Source organism: Nerophis lumbriciformis, linkage group LG05, assembly GCF_033978685.3.
Source record: "Nerophis lumbriciformis linkage group LG05, RoL_Nlum_v2.1, whole genome shotgun sequence".
Classification (NCBI taxonomy): domain Eukaryota; kingdom Metazoa; phylum Chordata; class Actinopteri; order Syngnathiformes; family Syngnathidae; genus Nerophis; species Nerophis lumbriciformis.
The window spans coordinates 28,583,164-28,599,881 of record NC_084552.2 but is presented as its reverse complement, the minus strand read 5'-3'; the positions used below and the strand labels follow the sequence as shown (position 1 = coordinate 28,599,881).

Here is a 16,718-nt window from a genome sequence, read left to right as displayed (position 1 = left end):
CAATGGTATCAGGAAGGAATATCAATATTTGTATCTGTATCTATACAATCCTAACAATGTACATCCCAAATGATTATAGTATTACCATCAATGTATTGTAATACAGTTAATTACCAAAAATCACTCCATATTCTTTACTGCTCGTTAGTGTTACTATATCTGAGTTATTGTGTAGAAATATGGGGAAACAACTACAAATGTGCCCTTCATTCACTAACGGTGTTACAAAAAAGGTCAATTAGAATAATACATGATGTTGGATATAGAGAACATACAAACCCTTTATTTATCAAATCACAATTATTGAAATTCAATGATTTGGTGCATTCAGGCCCGGCCCTAACCAATCTGGCGCCCTAGGCAAGATTTTAGGTGGCGCCCCCCCACATCGGCAGTGAAGTGTATATACTCACAAGAAACCGAATAGCTTTGTCTTTGACCTTTTTTTTTCACTTACAACTATACCTAGTATATAAAGGGGTGGAAAAGTGACTATTACCTGCAGGGCAAACATTAGCTAACCAGAAGGCAATAACAATGTAAACAAAAAACACCTGCTTAAATGATCTAATACAAATGTCCCTGAGGAATGTAAGGTGGGAGTACTGTAATTACCTAACGTTACATTATTATTTTCCATAACAATTTAGCCCCCTCCACAATATTAACCCGACGTTAAAACAGAACTAGCTATTTATTGATTAGCAATTGCCGAATCATGTAACATTAGCTTAATGCTAAAAAGCCAGGTTACTATCACATTCTGTAACAGACAAATAATTTCATGTAGGCTAACGTTACCTACCTGCTACCTCTGTCTTTTCTCGTTTCTCCTCCTCTTCTTTTCTCTTTTTCCTTCCCTGGGCACCTGACAGTTTTGGCCGTTTTGACATCTTGTGTTGATTTTTTGATGTGGTGACGTCCAAAAAGAGTCATGATACGGGAAGGGAGGGGGCGCACCGTGCGGGGGGGGGGGGGGGCTTTACTTTGCATTTTAATTAACGTGGGATTATTTTTTGTATTTAGAAATAATAGTACCAACTTTCTTTTTTTTTTTTTAATTTGTTTCTCCAACATTTGTGGAACTGGCGTGGCGCCCCGTGATGGACGGCGCCCTTAGCATTTGCCTATACGGCCTATGCCACGGGCCGGCCCTGGGTGCATTTGCAGACAGTTAAAAATTATGTACAAAGCAAACCATAACCTGCTACCCAAGAATGTACAACAATTCTTCTTAACAAAAGAGGTGAAATATAACTTTAGAGGAAAATCTAATTTAAATAATTTGTATGCACGTACAACACTTAAAACCTTTAGCATATCAGTATGTGGAATTACAATTATGGAATGGATTAAGCAAATAAACCAAACAAAGCACCAATATGATTCACTTTAAGAGACTGTTCAAACTACAAGTGTTCACAAAGTACACAGAACAAGTATTATAAACATCTTGAACCCTTTTTTCTTTTCTTTTGAGATAACGATTATTTATGTATTTAATATGTGTTTACTTACTATGGTATATTATTTATTTGTTATTTATTTATTCACTGTTCTGTTACAGCATACTTGCCAACCTTGAGACCTCCGATTTCGGGAGGTGGGGGCGTGGTCGGGGGTGGGGCGGGGGCCTGGTCGGGGCGGTGTTGGGGGCGTAGTTAAGAGGGGAGGAGTATATTTACAGCTAGAATTCACCAAGTCAAGTATTTCATATATATATATATATATATATATATATATATATATATATATATATATATATATATATATATATATATATATATATATATATCCATCCATCCATCCATCCATCCATCTTCTTCCGCTTATCCGAGGTCGGGTCGCGGGGGCAGAAGCCTAAGCAGGAAAGCCCAGACTTCCCTCTCCCCAGCCACTTCGTCCAGCTCTTCCTGTGGGACCCCGAGGCGTTCCCAGGCCAGCCGGGAGACATAGTCTTCCCAACGTGTCCTGGGTCTTCCCCGCGGCCTCCTACCGGTCGGACGTGCCCTAAACACCTCCCTAGGGAGGCGTTCGGTGACAAAGGGCAGCCTTGGCGGTGTCCAACCCTCACTGGAAACATGTCCGACTTACTGCCGGCAATGCGGACCAAGCTCTGGCACTGAGCATACAGGGAGCGGACTGCCACAATCAGACAGTCCGATACCCCATACTCTCTGAGCACTCCCCACAGGACTTCCCGAAGGACACGGTCGAATGCCTTCTCCAAGTCCACAAAACACATGTAGACTGGTTGGGCAAACTCCCATGCACCCTCAAGGACCCTGCCGAGAGTATAGAGCTGGTTCACAGTTCCACGACCAGGACGAAAACCACACTGTTCCTCCTGAATCCGAGGTTCGACTATCCGGCGTAGCCTCCTCTCCAGTACACCTAAATAGACCTTACCGGGAAGGCTGAGGAGTGTGATCCCATGATAGTTAGAGCACACCCTCCGGTTCCCCTTCTTAAAGAGAGGAACCACCACCCCAGTCTGCCAATCCAGAGGTACCGCCCCCGATGTCCACGCGATGCTGCAGAGTCTTGTCAACCAAGACAGCCCCGCAGCATCCAGAGCCTTAAGGAACTCCGGGCGGATCTCATCTACCCCTGGGGCCTTGCCACCGAGGAGCTTTTTAACTACCTCAGCAACCTCAGCCCCAGAAATAGGAGAGCCCACCACAGAGTCCCCAGGCACTGCTTCCTCATAGGAAGACGTGTTGGTGGGATTGAGGAGGTCTTCGAAGTATTCCCTCCACCGATCCACAACATCCGCAGTCGAGGTCAGCAGAACACCATCCTCGCCATACACGGTGTTGATAGTGCACTGCTTCCCCTTCCTGAGGCGGCGGATGGTGGTCCAGAATTGCTTCGAAGCCGTCCGTATATATATATATATATATATGTATATATATATATATATATATATATATATATATATATATATATATATATATATATATATATTGTTAAGAATTCTCCATGTTTATCTATGTTTTCAGATACTTTATTTTGAAGCATTTCTTGACAGTGTCACTTCCGCTTCCTTCCTGTAGGGGTCACTTCCGCTTCCCTTTTGACGTGTGTTAATGTGTGCTGACTTGTTTCTCTGCTACGTTTAATCGGTGCTCTAGTCTTTGACGATGTGAGTATGTTGATTATTATATAAGACTAATTTAGTTTATTAATAGACATCACTGTGTTTGTGTAACATTTAGTGGTGTTTTATGAGTATTATTGGTGCTGTGTTGTCAGAATGCTAGGAGCTAACATCTCCCTGTTAAGGATAGCATTGTTGCTGCTAATGTGGCTAGCTCACATGCCATTGTAGAAATGCAATATATTATGTCTCTAGTATTTTACTTTGAGCATATATTTATATTGTTGTTTAGTTAAATGACATAAATGTTGATGGGTGTTTGCTTCTGATTTACAGATACTAACTAACTAAAGAAATGAACCTAAACCAATATGCACCATTAAAGTTGGAAGAGTCCAAATGATGACTGTGTGTTCTCTGACCGGAACCCCAACGTGGTCAATATCCGAAAAAACCCAGTCGCAGAGTTTAATACTCAACAAAGGTCCTTCGAGCCGGATATAATTGGCTACAATGGAAATGTCATCAGAGGATGAATCTGCTTCTCCATTCCATCCTGATGTACGAGACCGATCGGTGAGGGAACGCCGTACCCCAAAACATCTTGAAGACTACATCCTTGCCTATAATGTGCACCGACCTGCCCTTTCCTCCCCCCCTGCCGAGATGGGGGAGCAGAGAGGAGCAGCGGCCGCAGTGAACAGTAGCCGAGCAGATGCATTGCTTCAAATAGATGACCGAGTAACCTCACATCGTGCCACGTCAGTCGACATGCTGAATGTTTCATCACTCAGGAAACTAATGGAATCAGTATCAGTAAAGGAAAAGGAGGAGACGGATGAAATTACTCGACTTACTGCTAAACTCCGCCAATATGAGAGCAGACAACAGCGACGGCAACAGCTGATGGAACACATATCTTCCTTCCTCATGGAAGAAGAAATGGATGGAAATGACCTTCATACGGACAAGGAGCCTTCACCAGCACAACCTCCTTCAGTGAGCGACAGTTGTGCTGCAATTTCCATTCCACATACTCCCTCACCTGAACCAGTAACAAAGCAGCTGCACTTTGTAAAGCCTCCACTTGGGGGATGTATAACAGCAAGCACGCATTCAGTGTCAGGGAATGAAACTAATAAAGTGGACATCATTCCCGCAGCTGCACGTGAGAGAGCTGCTTCCCCACTTACATTAACACAAGCATTCTCACCACAATGCCCAAGCTCCCCCTCCTCTGTTGCTTCATATAGAATGGTGTTGCCTGCTGTACATCAGGAACAACTCCCCAGCCAAGACACATTATTACTACAACTCAAGGGCCCCCCTCAGCACTGTGGCAAATCTGGAGAATACATCCAACCAGCCGATCATCAACGCACTACAGTAACATGTACACCTACAGTTGCTTCTTACAACCCCCCGAATGTGCTCAGTCATCCCTTTCCACCTGCAATACCGGACGCTCAATCAGGTGCAAACGTAACTCATTACTACCTCCCTGGGCTCACAGCAGTACCAACACCTCAGTACCCATTATACACTTCACCACTAGAGGGTAGCATGCCCACAGTCTATCAGCCACAGATGCTGTCAAGTCACAATGTTCCCCCATTACCCACTAACTTGTCACAACGCTCAACATATGGTGTGTCACAACGCTCAACTTACGGGGTGCCACAACCTAAAATTCCAGATTTTACTGCAGATAGTGAAAGAGAGTTTGCTAACCTCAAGCTTGCTCTTTGTAACCTACTCGAACCCCATCCAGACTTAAGTGAGAATTATAAATATCATGTGCTACTTGAACATCTCAAGCTTCCAGAAGCCCAAATGATAGGTCAGTCGTGCCGCCACCATCCATACCCATATACAGCCACAATGCAAGCTTTGCAGTTCCAGTATGGTCAGCCACATCAGCTTGCTCAAAGCGAAATAGCTGCCATTCTGACCTCCCCAGATGTCAAGCCGACTGATGCTCGCACCTTTCAGAGCTTTGCTCTGCGTGTCCATCTCCTAGTAAGCATGCTGCTCTCCTTAGAGGGACCACAAGGCATGGAACTGAACTGCTGCTCACATGTCGATCGCCTACTTAGCAAGCTGCCAAAGTACCACAGAGATGGGTTCATCGAGCATCTACAGTTACAAGGCAAATTAAATGGCACAAGTCTGAACCCCTACAACCTGCAGGACCTAAATGGATGGCTTCAAGGTAAAGCACAACAGCAGCGCCTTTCCAGCAGATTGGTGCAACGCTATCAACAGGAGAAACCATCGGGGAGCGCAACAGAAAAAGGTCCCTTCAGGGTCAAAGGTCAAGCTACAGCTGTATATCATGGAGCAGCGCCAACACGACAGGGTGCCTCCACTAAGCACGCTCTTGCTGACACCAACAAAGCTAACAAAATGCATTGTCTCTTCTGCAATAGCAAGGAACACTATATTAGTCGCTGTCAACAGATCAGAAAACATTCTGCGGCGCACCTGGATAAATGGATAGTAGAAGAAGGACGATGCTGGAGATGTGCACGTGCTCATGCACCCGACGCATGTACTCTCAAGAAGCCCTGCAGCGACTGCAATGGTATCCACCTCCAAGTTCTCCACAATGTAGCTCAACGGTATACTGAAGACACCCAGATGACTCCCACAGAGAGTCGTGTCTATTTGACTCCCAGCATCACCTCAAGTAGAGTGCTCCTGAAAGTTGTTCCTGTACTGCTGCATCATAATTCAAAATCAATGGAGACATTTGCTGTCTTAGATGATGGGGCTCAACGAACTATGATTTTACCTGACGCAGCACAACATCTACACTTGCATGGCCAACATGAAATTCTTGCCCTGCGCACCGTGCGCACAGACCTTACCCACCTCAAGGGTTTAACAGTTGACTTCGAGATTTCCCCTATAAAGAACCCAGGGAAACGGTACCAAGTGCAAGGTGCGTTCACTGCACAAGGTTTGGATCTGATAGAGCAGACCTACCCAGTTCAGAGACTTCAGAGGAAGTACACACATCTATGTGGGATTTCGTTGCAACCATTTTCCAATGCACGCCCCCTAGTGCTAATTGGGTCAGACAATGTGCACCTGATCACTGCCACGAAGCCAGTCCGTCAGGGAAATAATGGAGGACCCATAGCCATCCACACAGCACTTGGATGGACTTTACAGGGAGCGGAGGAAAGAACACAAGGACAGAGCTCAACACAAATGTGTCTCTTTACCTCACTTGCCACTCCCAATGACATCTTGTTTCGTAATGTGGAAAGGTTATGGCAACTTGATGTTTTGCCTTTCAGGAACGAAAAGATGGTTGTTCGCTCTCGTGAAGATCAAGAAGCAATCACCCTATTGGAGACAAGAACTCAGCGAGTCGACACAGAGGGTGTCCAGCGCTATGCAACACCCCTCCTAAGAAGGAAAGATATGCCTAAACTCAACAATTCCATATCCACCGTTATGGCTCACTTGAGAAGCACAGAGAAAAGGCTCAAGAAGAATCCAGAGAAAGTCACTTCCCTTTCTGCTGAGATCGCTAAGCTCATTCAAGCAGGGTATGTCAAGAAGCTCTCGCATGAAGAGACGGAACAGTCCACTGAAGCGTGGTATCTTCCCTATCATCTTGTGTTCCACAATGAGAAGGCAAGACTTGTCTTCAACTGCTCGTTTCGACATCAGGGAGTGTCTGTGAACGACCAACTCCTCCCTGGGCCGACACTGGGACCATCCTTGCTAGGTGTTCTTCTTCGGTTCAGACAGCACCAGGTAGCTGTGAGTGGAGATATCCGAGCAATGTTTCATCAGATCCGTCTTCTCCCTGAAGATAGACCACTCCTTCGCTTTATCTGGAGAGATTTGCGCAGCGAAGACCCACCAGACGTTTATGAATGGCAAGTGCTTCCATTCGGAACGACATGCAGCCCGTGCTGTGCAATATTTGCTCTGCAGCAACATGCTCGGAATCACCAACACAACCATCCAGGACTTCTTAAATCAGTGGAGCAAAGTTTCTATGTGGATAATTGCCTAAAGAGTTTCACCGACATATCGGAGGCTGCACAGCAGGTCACTCAGTTGCGCAAACTGATGGCAGAAGGAGGATTTGACCTCCGACAATGGGCAAGTAACCAACCAGAGGTGTTAGCCCAAGTCCCTCCTGAAGGAAGATCGACTACCACAGAGCAGTGGCTAAGCCAGAACAGAGTTGAGCCACAAGAGCCTGCTTTAGGCCTGAGATGGAACTGTGCTACTGACACCCTTGGCTATCAACGTAGAAACATCGAACATACCATATTGACCATGAGGACTGCATATCAGGTGCTAGCCAGCCAGTATGACCCCCTGGGGTTTATAGTACCGTATACGACCCGCGCCAAGGTTCTCATTCAGCAGCTATGGTCCAAGCAGAGAAGCTGGGAAGACTCTGACTTACCACGAGCCCTGCAGGAGGCCTGGAAGCGGTGGGAGAGTGAGCTCCAACATCTAGATAAATTATCTATACCACGCTGCTACACACCAATCCCAACCACTGGTTCCCAGTATGATCTGCACATCTTTTGTGATGCCTCTGAACGAGCATATGGAGCAGTTGCTTATGTCAGACTACAGACTAAAGATGTCATTCTCACCTCGTTCATTATGGCAAGATCAAGGGTAGCTCCAAAAAGGCAACAATCCATGCCTCGCTTGGAGCTCTGTGCAGCATTAGCTGGAGCTCAGCTTGCCAAGGTTTTGAAGACAGAGATGACCCTCCCTCTTCAAAAGACAACCCTGTGGTCGGATTCCACTACTGTTCTGGAGTGGCTCCAGTCAGACTCCTGTCGCTTCAAGGTCTTTGTTGGAACGCGTGTCTCAGAGATACAGGAGCTGACTGATCGACAATCCTGGCGGTATGTGGACACCCACAACAATCCTGCTGATGACATCACCAGGGGGAAACCCCTTTTGGAACTTGCGGAGGACGGGCGCTGGAGGCAAGGACCCCCATTTCTCAGGCAAAGTGCGGAATACTGGCCAAAAAGACCGGAGAAAGATTCAACCCTGACTTCATCCGAACTAAAGAACATCACCTTCTGTGGTCTTGCAGTAGTGCAAAGCGACAATAATATTCCGGATGCTTCTCTATTCAATACCTGGAAAGAATTAGTAAGAGTCACTCAGCAGGCGGGACAGGAAGGACCAAGAGGTTCGACACACAGTCAGACAATCAGCTCCCAAGAAGCTGAGTTTCTGTTGCTGAGAAGATGTCAAGTTCAAACCTTTCCCGCAGACATCATGTCTCTTAAAACACAGAACGCAGTGTCAGCTAAGAGTCGTCTGGCGTGCCTCTCCCCTGAGTGGGACTCAACTACAGGGTTAATCCGAGTTGGGGGTAGGCTGCGACGACTCCAGAACCCGGACCTAGAAGAGATCCATCCTATTGTGCTGGACCCAAAACATCAGATAACTAAACTCCTCATCAAGGACATGGACGAACGTCTTCTGCACCCAGGTACAGAGCGAGTGTATGCAGAACTTCGAAGACATTACTGGATTTTGCGAGGACGACAAGCAGTCAGGCACCATCAGCATAATTGCCCATCTTGTCAACGCTGGCGAGCTCAACCGACAGTCCCAAGGATGGCAGATCTGCCACCACAACGCCTCAGACTTCTCTGTCCACCCTTCCATTCAACAGGTGTGGATTGTTTTGGACCTTATCTGGTCAAAGTGGGCAGAAGATCAGAGAAACGGTGGGGTGTCATTTTTAAGTGTCTTACAACTCGAGCAGTTCACATCGAACTCCTCAACTCCATGGATGCCGATGCATTCCTTCTCGCTCTACGTCGGTTCATTGCCAGGAGGGGAAGACCAAGAGAGGTACTGTCAGATTGTGGGACCAACTTCCGAGGAGCCGAAAGAGAACTCAGGACAGTGTTTGCAGAGATGGAACCTCAACTAAGAGAGCAACTGACAGAATATCAGATTGACTTCAAATTTAACCCTCCAAATGCACCTCATTTTGGTGGGGCATGGGAACGGGAAATTAGATCCATCAAGGCCAGTCTCCAAGTCGCAGTAGGAGGGCAGTCAGTCACAGAAGATGTCTTGCACACAACTCTAGTGGAAGTGGAGGGGATACTGAACTCAAATCCACTAGGGTACGTATCATCTGATGTTTCTGATCTGGACCCAATCACCCCAAACATCCTTCTCATGGGGCGGCGGGATTCTGCACTGCCGCAAGTAGTTTACGTCCCAGCTGTCATGGGGCGGCGGAGATGGCGCCATTGTCAAACACTTGTGGATCAGTTTTGGATCCACTTCATCCGCAGTTATCTACCCACTTTGCAGACCAGGTCAAAATGGCAGAGGTCGTCCGAAAACATAACCATCAACACTGTAGTTCTGATGGTGGACCCTTCACTTCCAAGAGCACAGTGGCCCATCGGCAGAGTGGTTAAGACCATTCCGAGTCAAGATGGACAGGTCAGGGCTGCTGAGGTTATGGTCAAGAGTAAAGTCTACATCAGACCGGTAGCTCGCTTGATCCCACTTCCAAGTTTAGAGGATGACAGTAAGGACACTTGAAGAATTCCTGTAGTTACACATTTGTTGTACAAATGTGGGGGCGGCTGTTAAGAATTCTCCATGTTTATCTATGTTTTCAGATACTTTATTTTGAAGCATTTCTTGACAGTGTCACTTCCGCTTCCTTCCTGTAGGGGTCACTTCCGCTTCCCTTTTGACGTGTGTTAATGTGTGCTGACTTGTTTCTCTGCTACGTTTAATCGGTGCTCTAGTCTTTGACGATGTGAGTATGTTGATTATTATATAAGACTAATTTAGTTTATTAATAGACATCACTGTGTTTGTGTAACATTTAGTGGTGTTTTATGAGTATTATTGGTGCTGTGTTGTCAGAATGCTAGGAGCTAACATCTCCCTGTTAAGGATAGCATTGTTGCTGCTAATGTGGCTAGCTCACATGCCATTGTAGAAATGCAATATATTATGTCTCTAGTATTTTACTTTGAGCATATATTTATATTGTTGTTTAGTTAAATGACATAAATGTTGATGGGTGTTTGCTTCTGATTTACAGATACTAACTAACTAAAGAAATGAACCTAAACCAATATGCACCATGAAAGTTGGAAGAGTCCAAATGATGACTGTGTGTTCTCTGACCGGAACCCCAACGTGGTCAATATCCGAAAAAACCCAGTCGCAGAGTTTAATACTCAACATATATATATATATATATATATATATATATATATATATATATATATATATATATATAAGAAATGCTTGACTTTCAGTGAATTCTAGCTATATATATATATATATATATATATATATATATATATATATATATATATATATATATGTATATACATACAGGTAAAAGCCAGTAAATTAGAATATTTTGAAAAACTTGATTTATTTCAGTAATTGCATTCAAAAGGTGTAACTTGTACATTATATTTATTCATTGCACACAGACTGATGCATTCAAATGTTTATTTCATTTAATTTTGATGATTTGAAGTGGCAACAAATGAAAATCCAAAATTCCGTGTGTCACAAAATTAGAATATTACTTAAGGCTAATACAAAAAAGGGATTTTTAGAAATGTTGGCCAACTGAAAAGTATGAAAATGAAAAATATGAGCATGTACGATACTCAATACTTGGTTGGAGCTCCTTTTGCCTCAATTACTGCGTTAATGCGGCGTGGCATGGAGTCGATGAGTTTCTGGCACTGCTCAGGTGTTATGAGAGCCCAGGTTGCTCTGATAGTGGCCTTCAACTCTTCTGCGTTTTTGGGTCTGGCATTCTGCATCTTCCTTTTCACAATACCCCACAGATTTTCTATGGGGCTAAGGTCAGGGGAGTTGGCGGGCCAATTTAGAACAGAAATACCATTGTCCGTAAACCAGGCACGGGTAGATTTTGCGCTGTGTGCAGGCGCCAAGTCCTGTTGGAACTTGAAATCTCCATCTCCATAGAGCAGGTCAGCAGCAGGAAGCATGAAGTGCTCTAAAACTTGCTGGTAGACGGCTGCGTTGACCCTGGATCTCAGGAAACAGAGTGGACCGACACCAGCAGATGACATGGCACCCCAAACCATCACCCAACCATGCAAATTTTGCATTTCCTTTGGAAATTGAGGTCCCAGAGTCTGGAGGAAGACAGGAGAGGCACAGGATCCACATTGCCTGAAGTCTAGTGTAAAGTTTCCACCATCAGTGATGGTTTGGGGTGCCATGTCATCTGCTGGTGTCGGTCCACTCTGTTTCCTGAGATCCAGGGTCAACGCAGCCGTCTACCAGCAAGTTTTAGAGCACTTCATGCTTCCTGCTGCTGACCTGCTCTATGGAGATGGAGATTTCAAGTTCCAACAGGACTTGGCGCCTGCACACAGCGCAAAATCTACCCGTGCCTGGTTTACGGACCATGGTATTTCTGTTCTAAATTGGCCCGCCAACTCCCCTGACCTTAGCCCCATAGAAAATCTGTGGGGTATTGTGAAAAGGAAGATGCAGAATGCCAGACCCAAAAACGCAGAAGAGTTGAAGGCCACTATCAGAGCAACCTGGGCTCTCATAACACCTGAGCAGTGCCAGAAACTCATCGACTCCATGCCACGCCGCATTAACGCAGTAATTGAGGCAAAAGGAGCTCCAACCAAGTATTGAGTATTGTACATGCTCATATTTTTCATTTTCATACTTTTCAGTTGGCCAACATTTCTAAAAATCCCTTTTTTGTATTAGCCTTAAGTAATATTCTAATTTTGTGACACACGGAATTTTGGATTTTCATTTGTTGCCACTTCAAATCATCAAAATTAAATGAAATAAACATTTGAATGCATCAGTCTGTGTGCAATGAATAAATATAATGTACAAGTTACACCTTTTGAATGCAATTACTGAAATAAATCAAGTTTTTCAAAATATTCTAATTTACTGGCTTTTACCTGTATATATATATTTTTTTTAATTTTATTCAGGTATTTCTCTTATTTATGTATATATATATATATATATATATATATATATATATAAATAAGAGAAATACTTGAATTTCAGTGTTCATTTATTTACACATATACACAAACACACAACACTCATCTACTCATTGTTGAGTTAAGGGTTGAATTGTCCATCCTTGTTCTATTCTCTGTCACTATTTTTCTAACCATGCTGAACACCCTCTCTGATGATGCATTGTGCTTCGTCTCCTTGTTGTGTGCGCAGTTGTGCAATGCACTCTCTAAAAGCCCTAGATGTTAATGTCACATATGCATGTACAGTAGATGGCAGTATTGTCCTGTTTAAGAGTATCACAACATTGCTGTTTATGGCAGACGAACTGCTTTACGGTAGACAAAAACGGGACTGCTGTTGTGTGTTGTTGCCGCGCTGGGAGGACGTTAATGAAACTGCCTAACAATAAACCCACATAAGAAACCAAGAACTCGCCCTCGATCATTCTACAGTTATAACGTGATTGGGCAGGCATGCTGTTTATATTGTGGGAAAGCGGACGTGAAAACAGGCTGTCGACACGTCACTCAGGTCCGCCTGAGAGGCGCTGAATTTCGGGAGTCTCCCGGAAAATCCGGGAGGGTTGGCAAGTATGTGTTACAGAAAACAAGGAAATTGGATAAAATGGCTATGGTATGAAAAGGGGTAGGATTAAAGGGGAACATTATCACAATTTCAGAAGGGTTAAAACCATTAAAAATCAGTTCCCAGTGGCTTATTTTATTTTTCAAAGTTTTTTTCAAAATTTTACCCATCACGCAATATCCCTAAAAAAAGCTTCAAAGTGCCTGATTTTAACCATCGTTATATACACCCGTCCATTTTCCTGTGACGTCACATAGTGATGCCAATACAAACAAACATGGCGGATAGAACAGCAAGCTATAGCGACATTAGCTCGGATTCAGACTCGGATTTCAGCGGCTTAAGCGATTCAACAGATTACGCATGTATTGAAACGGATGGTTGTAGTGTGGAGGCCGATAGCGAAAACAAAATTGAAGAAGAAACTGAAGCTATTGAGCCATATCGGTTTGAACCGTATGCAAGCGAAACCGACGAAAACAACGATTGGTATGTGTTTGTTTGGCATTAAAGGAAACTAACAACTATGAACTAGGTTTATAGCATATGAAATACATTTGGCAACAACATGAACTTTGAGAGTGCAGACAGCCCAGTTTTCATCAATTAATATATTCTGTAGACATACCCTCATTCGCTCTCTTTTCCTGAAAGCTGATCTGTCCAGTCCAGTTGGAAATGCATCTGCTTTGAGTGTCGCAGGATATCCACACATTCTTGCCATCTCTGTCGTAGCATAGCTTTCGTTGGTAAAGTGAGCGGAACAAACGTCCAATTTCTTGCCACTTTCGCATCTTTGGGCCACTGGTGCAACTTGAATCCGTCCCTGTTCGTGTTGTTACACCCTCCGACAACACACCGACGAGGCATGACGTCTCCAAGGTACGGAAAACAGTCGAAAAAACGGAAAATAACAGAGCTGATTTGACTCGGTGTTTGTAATGTGTTTGAGAAAATGGCGGATTGCTTCGCGATGTGACGTCACAACGTCATCGCTCCGAGAGCGAATAATAGAAAGGCGTTTAATTCGCCAAAATTCACCCATTTAGAGTTCGGAAATCGGTTAAAAAATATATGGTCTTTTTCCTGCAATCTTCAAGGTATATATTGACGCTTACATAGGTCTGGTGATAATGTTCCCCTTTAAATAAGCTCTGCTTCTTCCTACTCCTTTTCGGACGTGCTGTAATGAAACAACTGGAAATATGTGATGCATTACATTGTATCGTACGTATGTTCGAAATAAACTGAAACTGAACTGAATTACAATCAACATTTGCTGCAATGATGCATGATGTCTGTAGATTGATGGAGCGAGTGTGTTTGCTTTGTAGCTGAACTGTCAGTTTGCTCCGTGCCTCGTGGGCCACCAACATCCACGGGCTTGCGTGCGAGCCTGGTGCGGCTTTACTCCACAGAGAGCAGGATTGATGACCATGACAAGTTCTTCGAGTAAAAAAAAAACGTGCACATTCGCATGAAATAATAACTTGCAGAAGATGATGTGTAAAAAACGAAAATGGAGAAGGAGCAAACAGACGGACTTTCTTGACTTGGTGAGGTTTTTTTTCTCCAGATTTTGTGCTTTTAAATTGGCTATTATTAAACACTGTTTTATTTAGAAATTTTCCTTACAGTAGCCGCATCCGGTAAGTTATTAGTTAATATTACACTTTTTACTATTTTCAGAATAAACCTGCTCACGATATTGTTCGGTGATTTCCTCCACAATGTTTAAGTTTGATCATTTAATAAATAACAGCAATTAACGATTACACTCGCTCGTCTACGTAAACCTACTACGCACCTTCAGGAGTCCTGCTAATTGTTGGAAACTCTCAGGGGGCCCATCGGAAAATGTTTTCCTTTCTGGGGCTAAGCCTGAAATACTTTCTGTACCAGAATAGGATTTTTTGCTGTTATTTTGTGGCCAACATTGTTGAATCCTTGATCCTTAGGGATATGATAATGTATTGTCTCGAGATATATCCTCAAGATTGTGGTCTGATGTCTGGATATGTGCCATCTATGCCACACACTGGAACTGTGGACCATATTTTTTTGAGTTTTGAAGCAATGTTATCTGCTACCAGATCAAAAGATAGAATGCCAGAGCAAATCTTAGCATGCATTTATGATTAGAAGATGCTCTTTTAGTTATGTCTTTGCTTGATTTATTTTCAAATGGAATCTTTTTCGTTTCTGGTTCTGGTTTTATTTTTTTTAATTAGTTTGTTCTTGGATGCCGACTATGAAGTCACTAAGCTTGGTCTCCTTGTAGCCTTGGTCTCAGCCTCTTTTTCCCGTACATTTGAAATGATCTGGTGAGCGTTTTCTGTCAGTTTTATCCTGCTTGTTTGTGTAAAAGCAAAGGACAGGGGTCTAGGGATCGAAGCCAGGGATTCTTCAGCACGCTTGTTCTGTAACTATGCCCGATGTTGCCAAACCCTGCTCCCCGCTGAGATGACTCTGGGCATAGGCTCCAGCTGTACAAACACGGTCCGATTGCGGAACACACTCTTGCGTTTACGCTGAGCCAAATCCAATTATTTAGCTAGCCTTGGAACTTTTTTCATCTTAATATTTCAGTAGAGCACCTTCACCTCACTGCAAAGCTGAACTAGGCTGACAAATACACACCGTGCCGGCGGATTTTTCTCTTTCTTCAGCGGCGATAGGTATGTGTCAAAGCAGAAACTCCAAAGTCAACAAGGAGGGGATGCAAACACGAGCAAAATAGCTGGTCTACAAAACAGCAGGGTGCTAAGAGTCCAACCCTATATGAACATAAACTCCCAGGCAGGTTTGTGCCCTTCTGTAACCCTGCGGTTGTTTATTGCATGATTTGGGGATTTTTTTCATCCAGAGAAGTATTCATAATCTTGGAAGGTATGCCATTGTTTGCAACCTAAGAAGTGTTTTATTTGGTTTACATCTTCCAACAATAAACCTTTCCAACCACGGCCTAGTGTACAAAAAGAAAAAGCAGGCTTTGCTACACATTTCAAAGTGGAACAGCACTTTTTTAGGAATTGTATCTATCAACTTCACCCCTTATGTGAAATAAGAACATACATATAGACATACATAGATATATACATAAACACATATATACAGGTATATGCACACACACACACACATACACACACACACACACACACGCATATATATATATACTGCATATATATATATATATATATATATATATATATATGTTATGTATGCAGGGGGAGTAGTGACGGCACAGTTCCACAAGGGGGAAATATTGCTGTATACTTTATTATATATATATATATATATATATATATATATATATATATATATATATATATATATATATACACACAATATAATATGGATAATAATGAAACAATACTAATAAATAAACTGCTGGACTCTAGAAAGAGGTTACACAGCCTCCGAAGCAGAACCTTCAGGTTCTGTAACAGCTTCTTCCCTCAGGCCGTAAGACTCTTGAATGCATCATAATTAAATGATCACCTCAACTCCCCCCAAAATGGATTAACTCGCTGGAATAAAAAATACATTATAACATACATCCATAAACGTGGATGCATGTGAAAAAGTGCAATATATTTATCTGTACAGTAATCTATGTATTTATTTATATATATTTATACATATTTATTTATTTTATATATATATATATTTATATATTACTTATATATATTTATTTATTTATATATGCACCGTATTGCTCTTTTATCCTGCACTACCATGAGCTTATGTAACGAAATTATGTTCTTATCTGTGCTGTAAATTTCAAATTTGAATGACAATAAAAAGAAAGTCTAAGTCTAGTCTAGAATGGTGTGTGACAAAATCCAAGAGTGTGTGAGGCTGTGTGTGTGATTGGCTGTAGTGTGTGTTACCTAGTGTTGGATCGAGAGGAAGGACAAGGCAAGAAGGCAGTCCGTGAGGGATGTAGATGGTCAGGGGGTTAAGCGAGATGTATGAGGTCCGTGTC

General features: G+C 43.2%; 3 protein-coding genes across 3 annotated transcripts in view; all 3 read left to right on the top strand.

The window, feature by feature from the left end:
• Positions 1–16,718, top strand: part of adamtsl3 (ADAMTS-like 3) — a 200,754-nt gene that overhangs the window by 31,303 nt on the left and 152,733 nt on the right. The window lies entirely within an intron of this gene.
• LOC140678832 (uncharacterized) lies at positions 2,975–7,650 on the top strand. The gene is made up of 3 exons (XM_072913310.1): positions 2,975–3,145; positions 3,437–7,574; positions 7,646–7,650. Exons 2-3 carry the CDS (start codon positions 3,614–3,616, stop codon positions 7,648–7,650), a joined length of 3,966 nt encoding a protein of 1,321 aa, XP_072769411.1. The 5' UTR covers positions 2,975–3,145; positions 3,437–3,613.
• On the top strand, positions 7,557–10,232 carry LOC133606706 (uncharacterized). The gene is made up of 2 exons (XM_061960952.2): positions 7,557–9,899; positions 10,191–10,232. Exon 1 carries the CDS (start codon positions 7,745–7,747, stop codon positions 9,674–9,676), a length of 1,932 nt encoding a protein of 643 aa, XP_061816936.2. The 5' UTR covers positions 7,557–7,744; the 3' UTR covers positions 9,677–9,899; positions 10,191–10,232.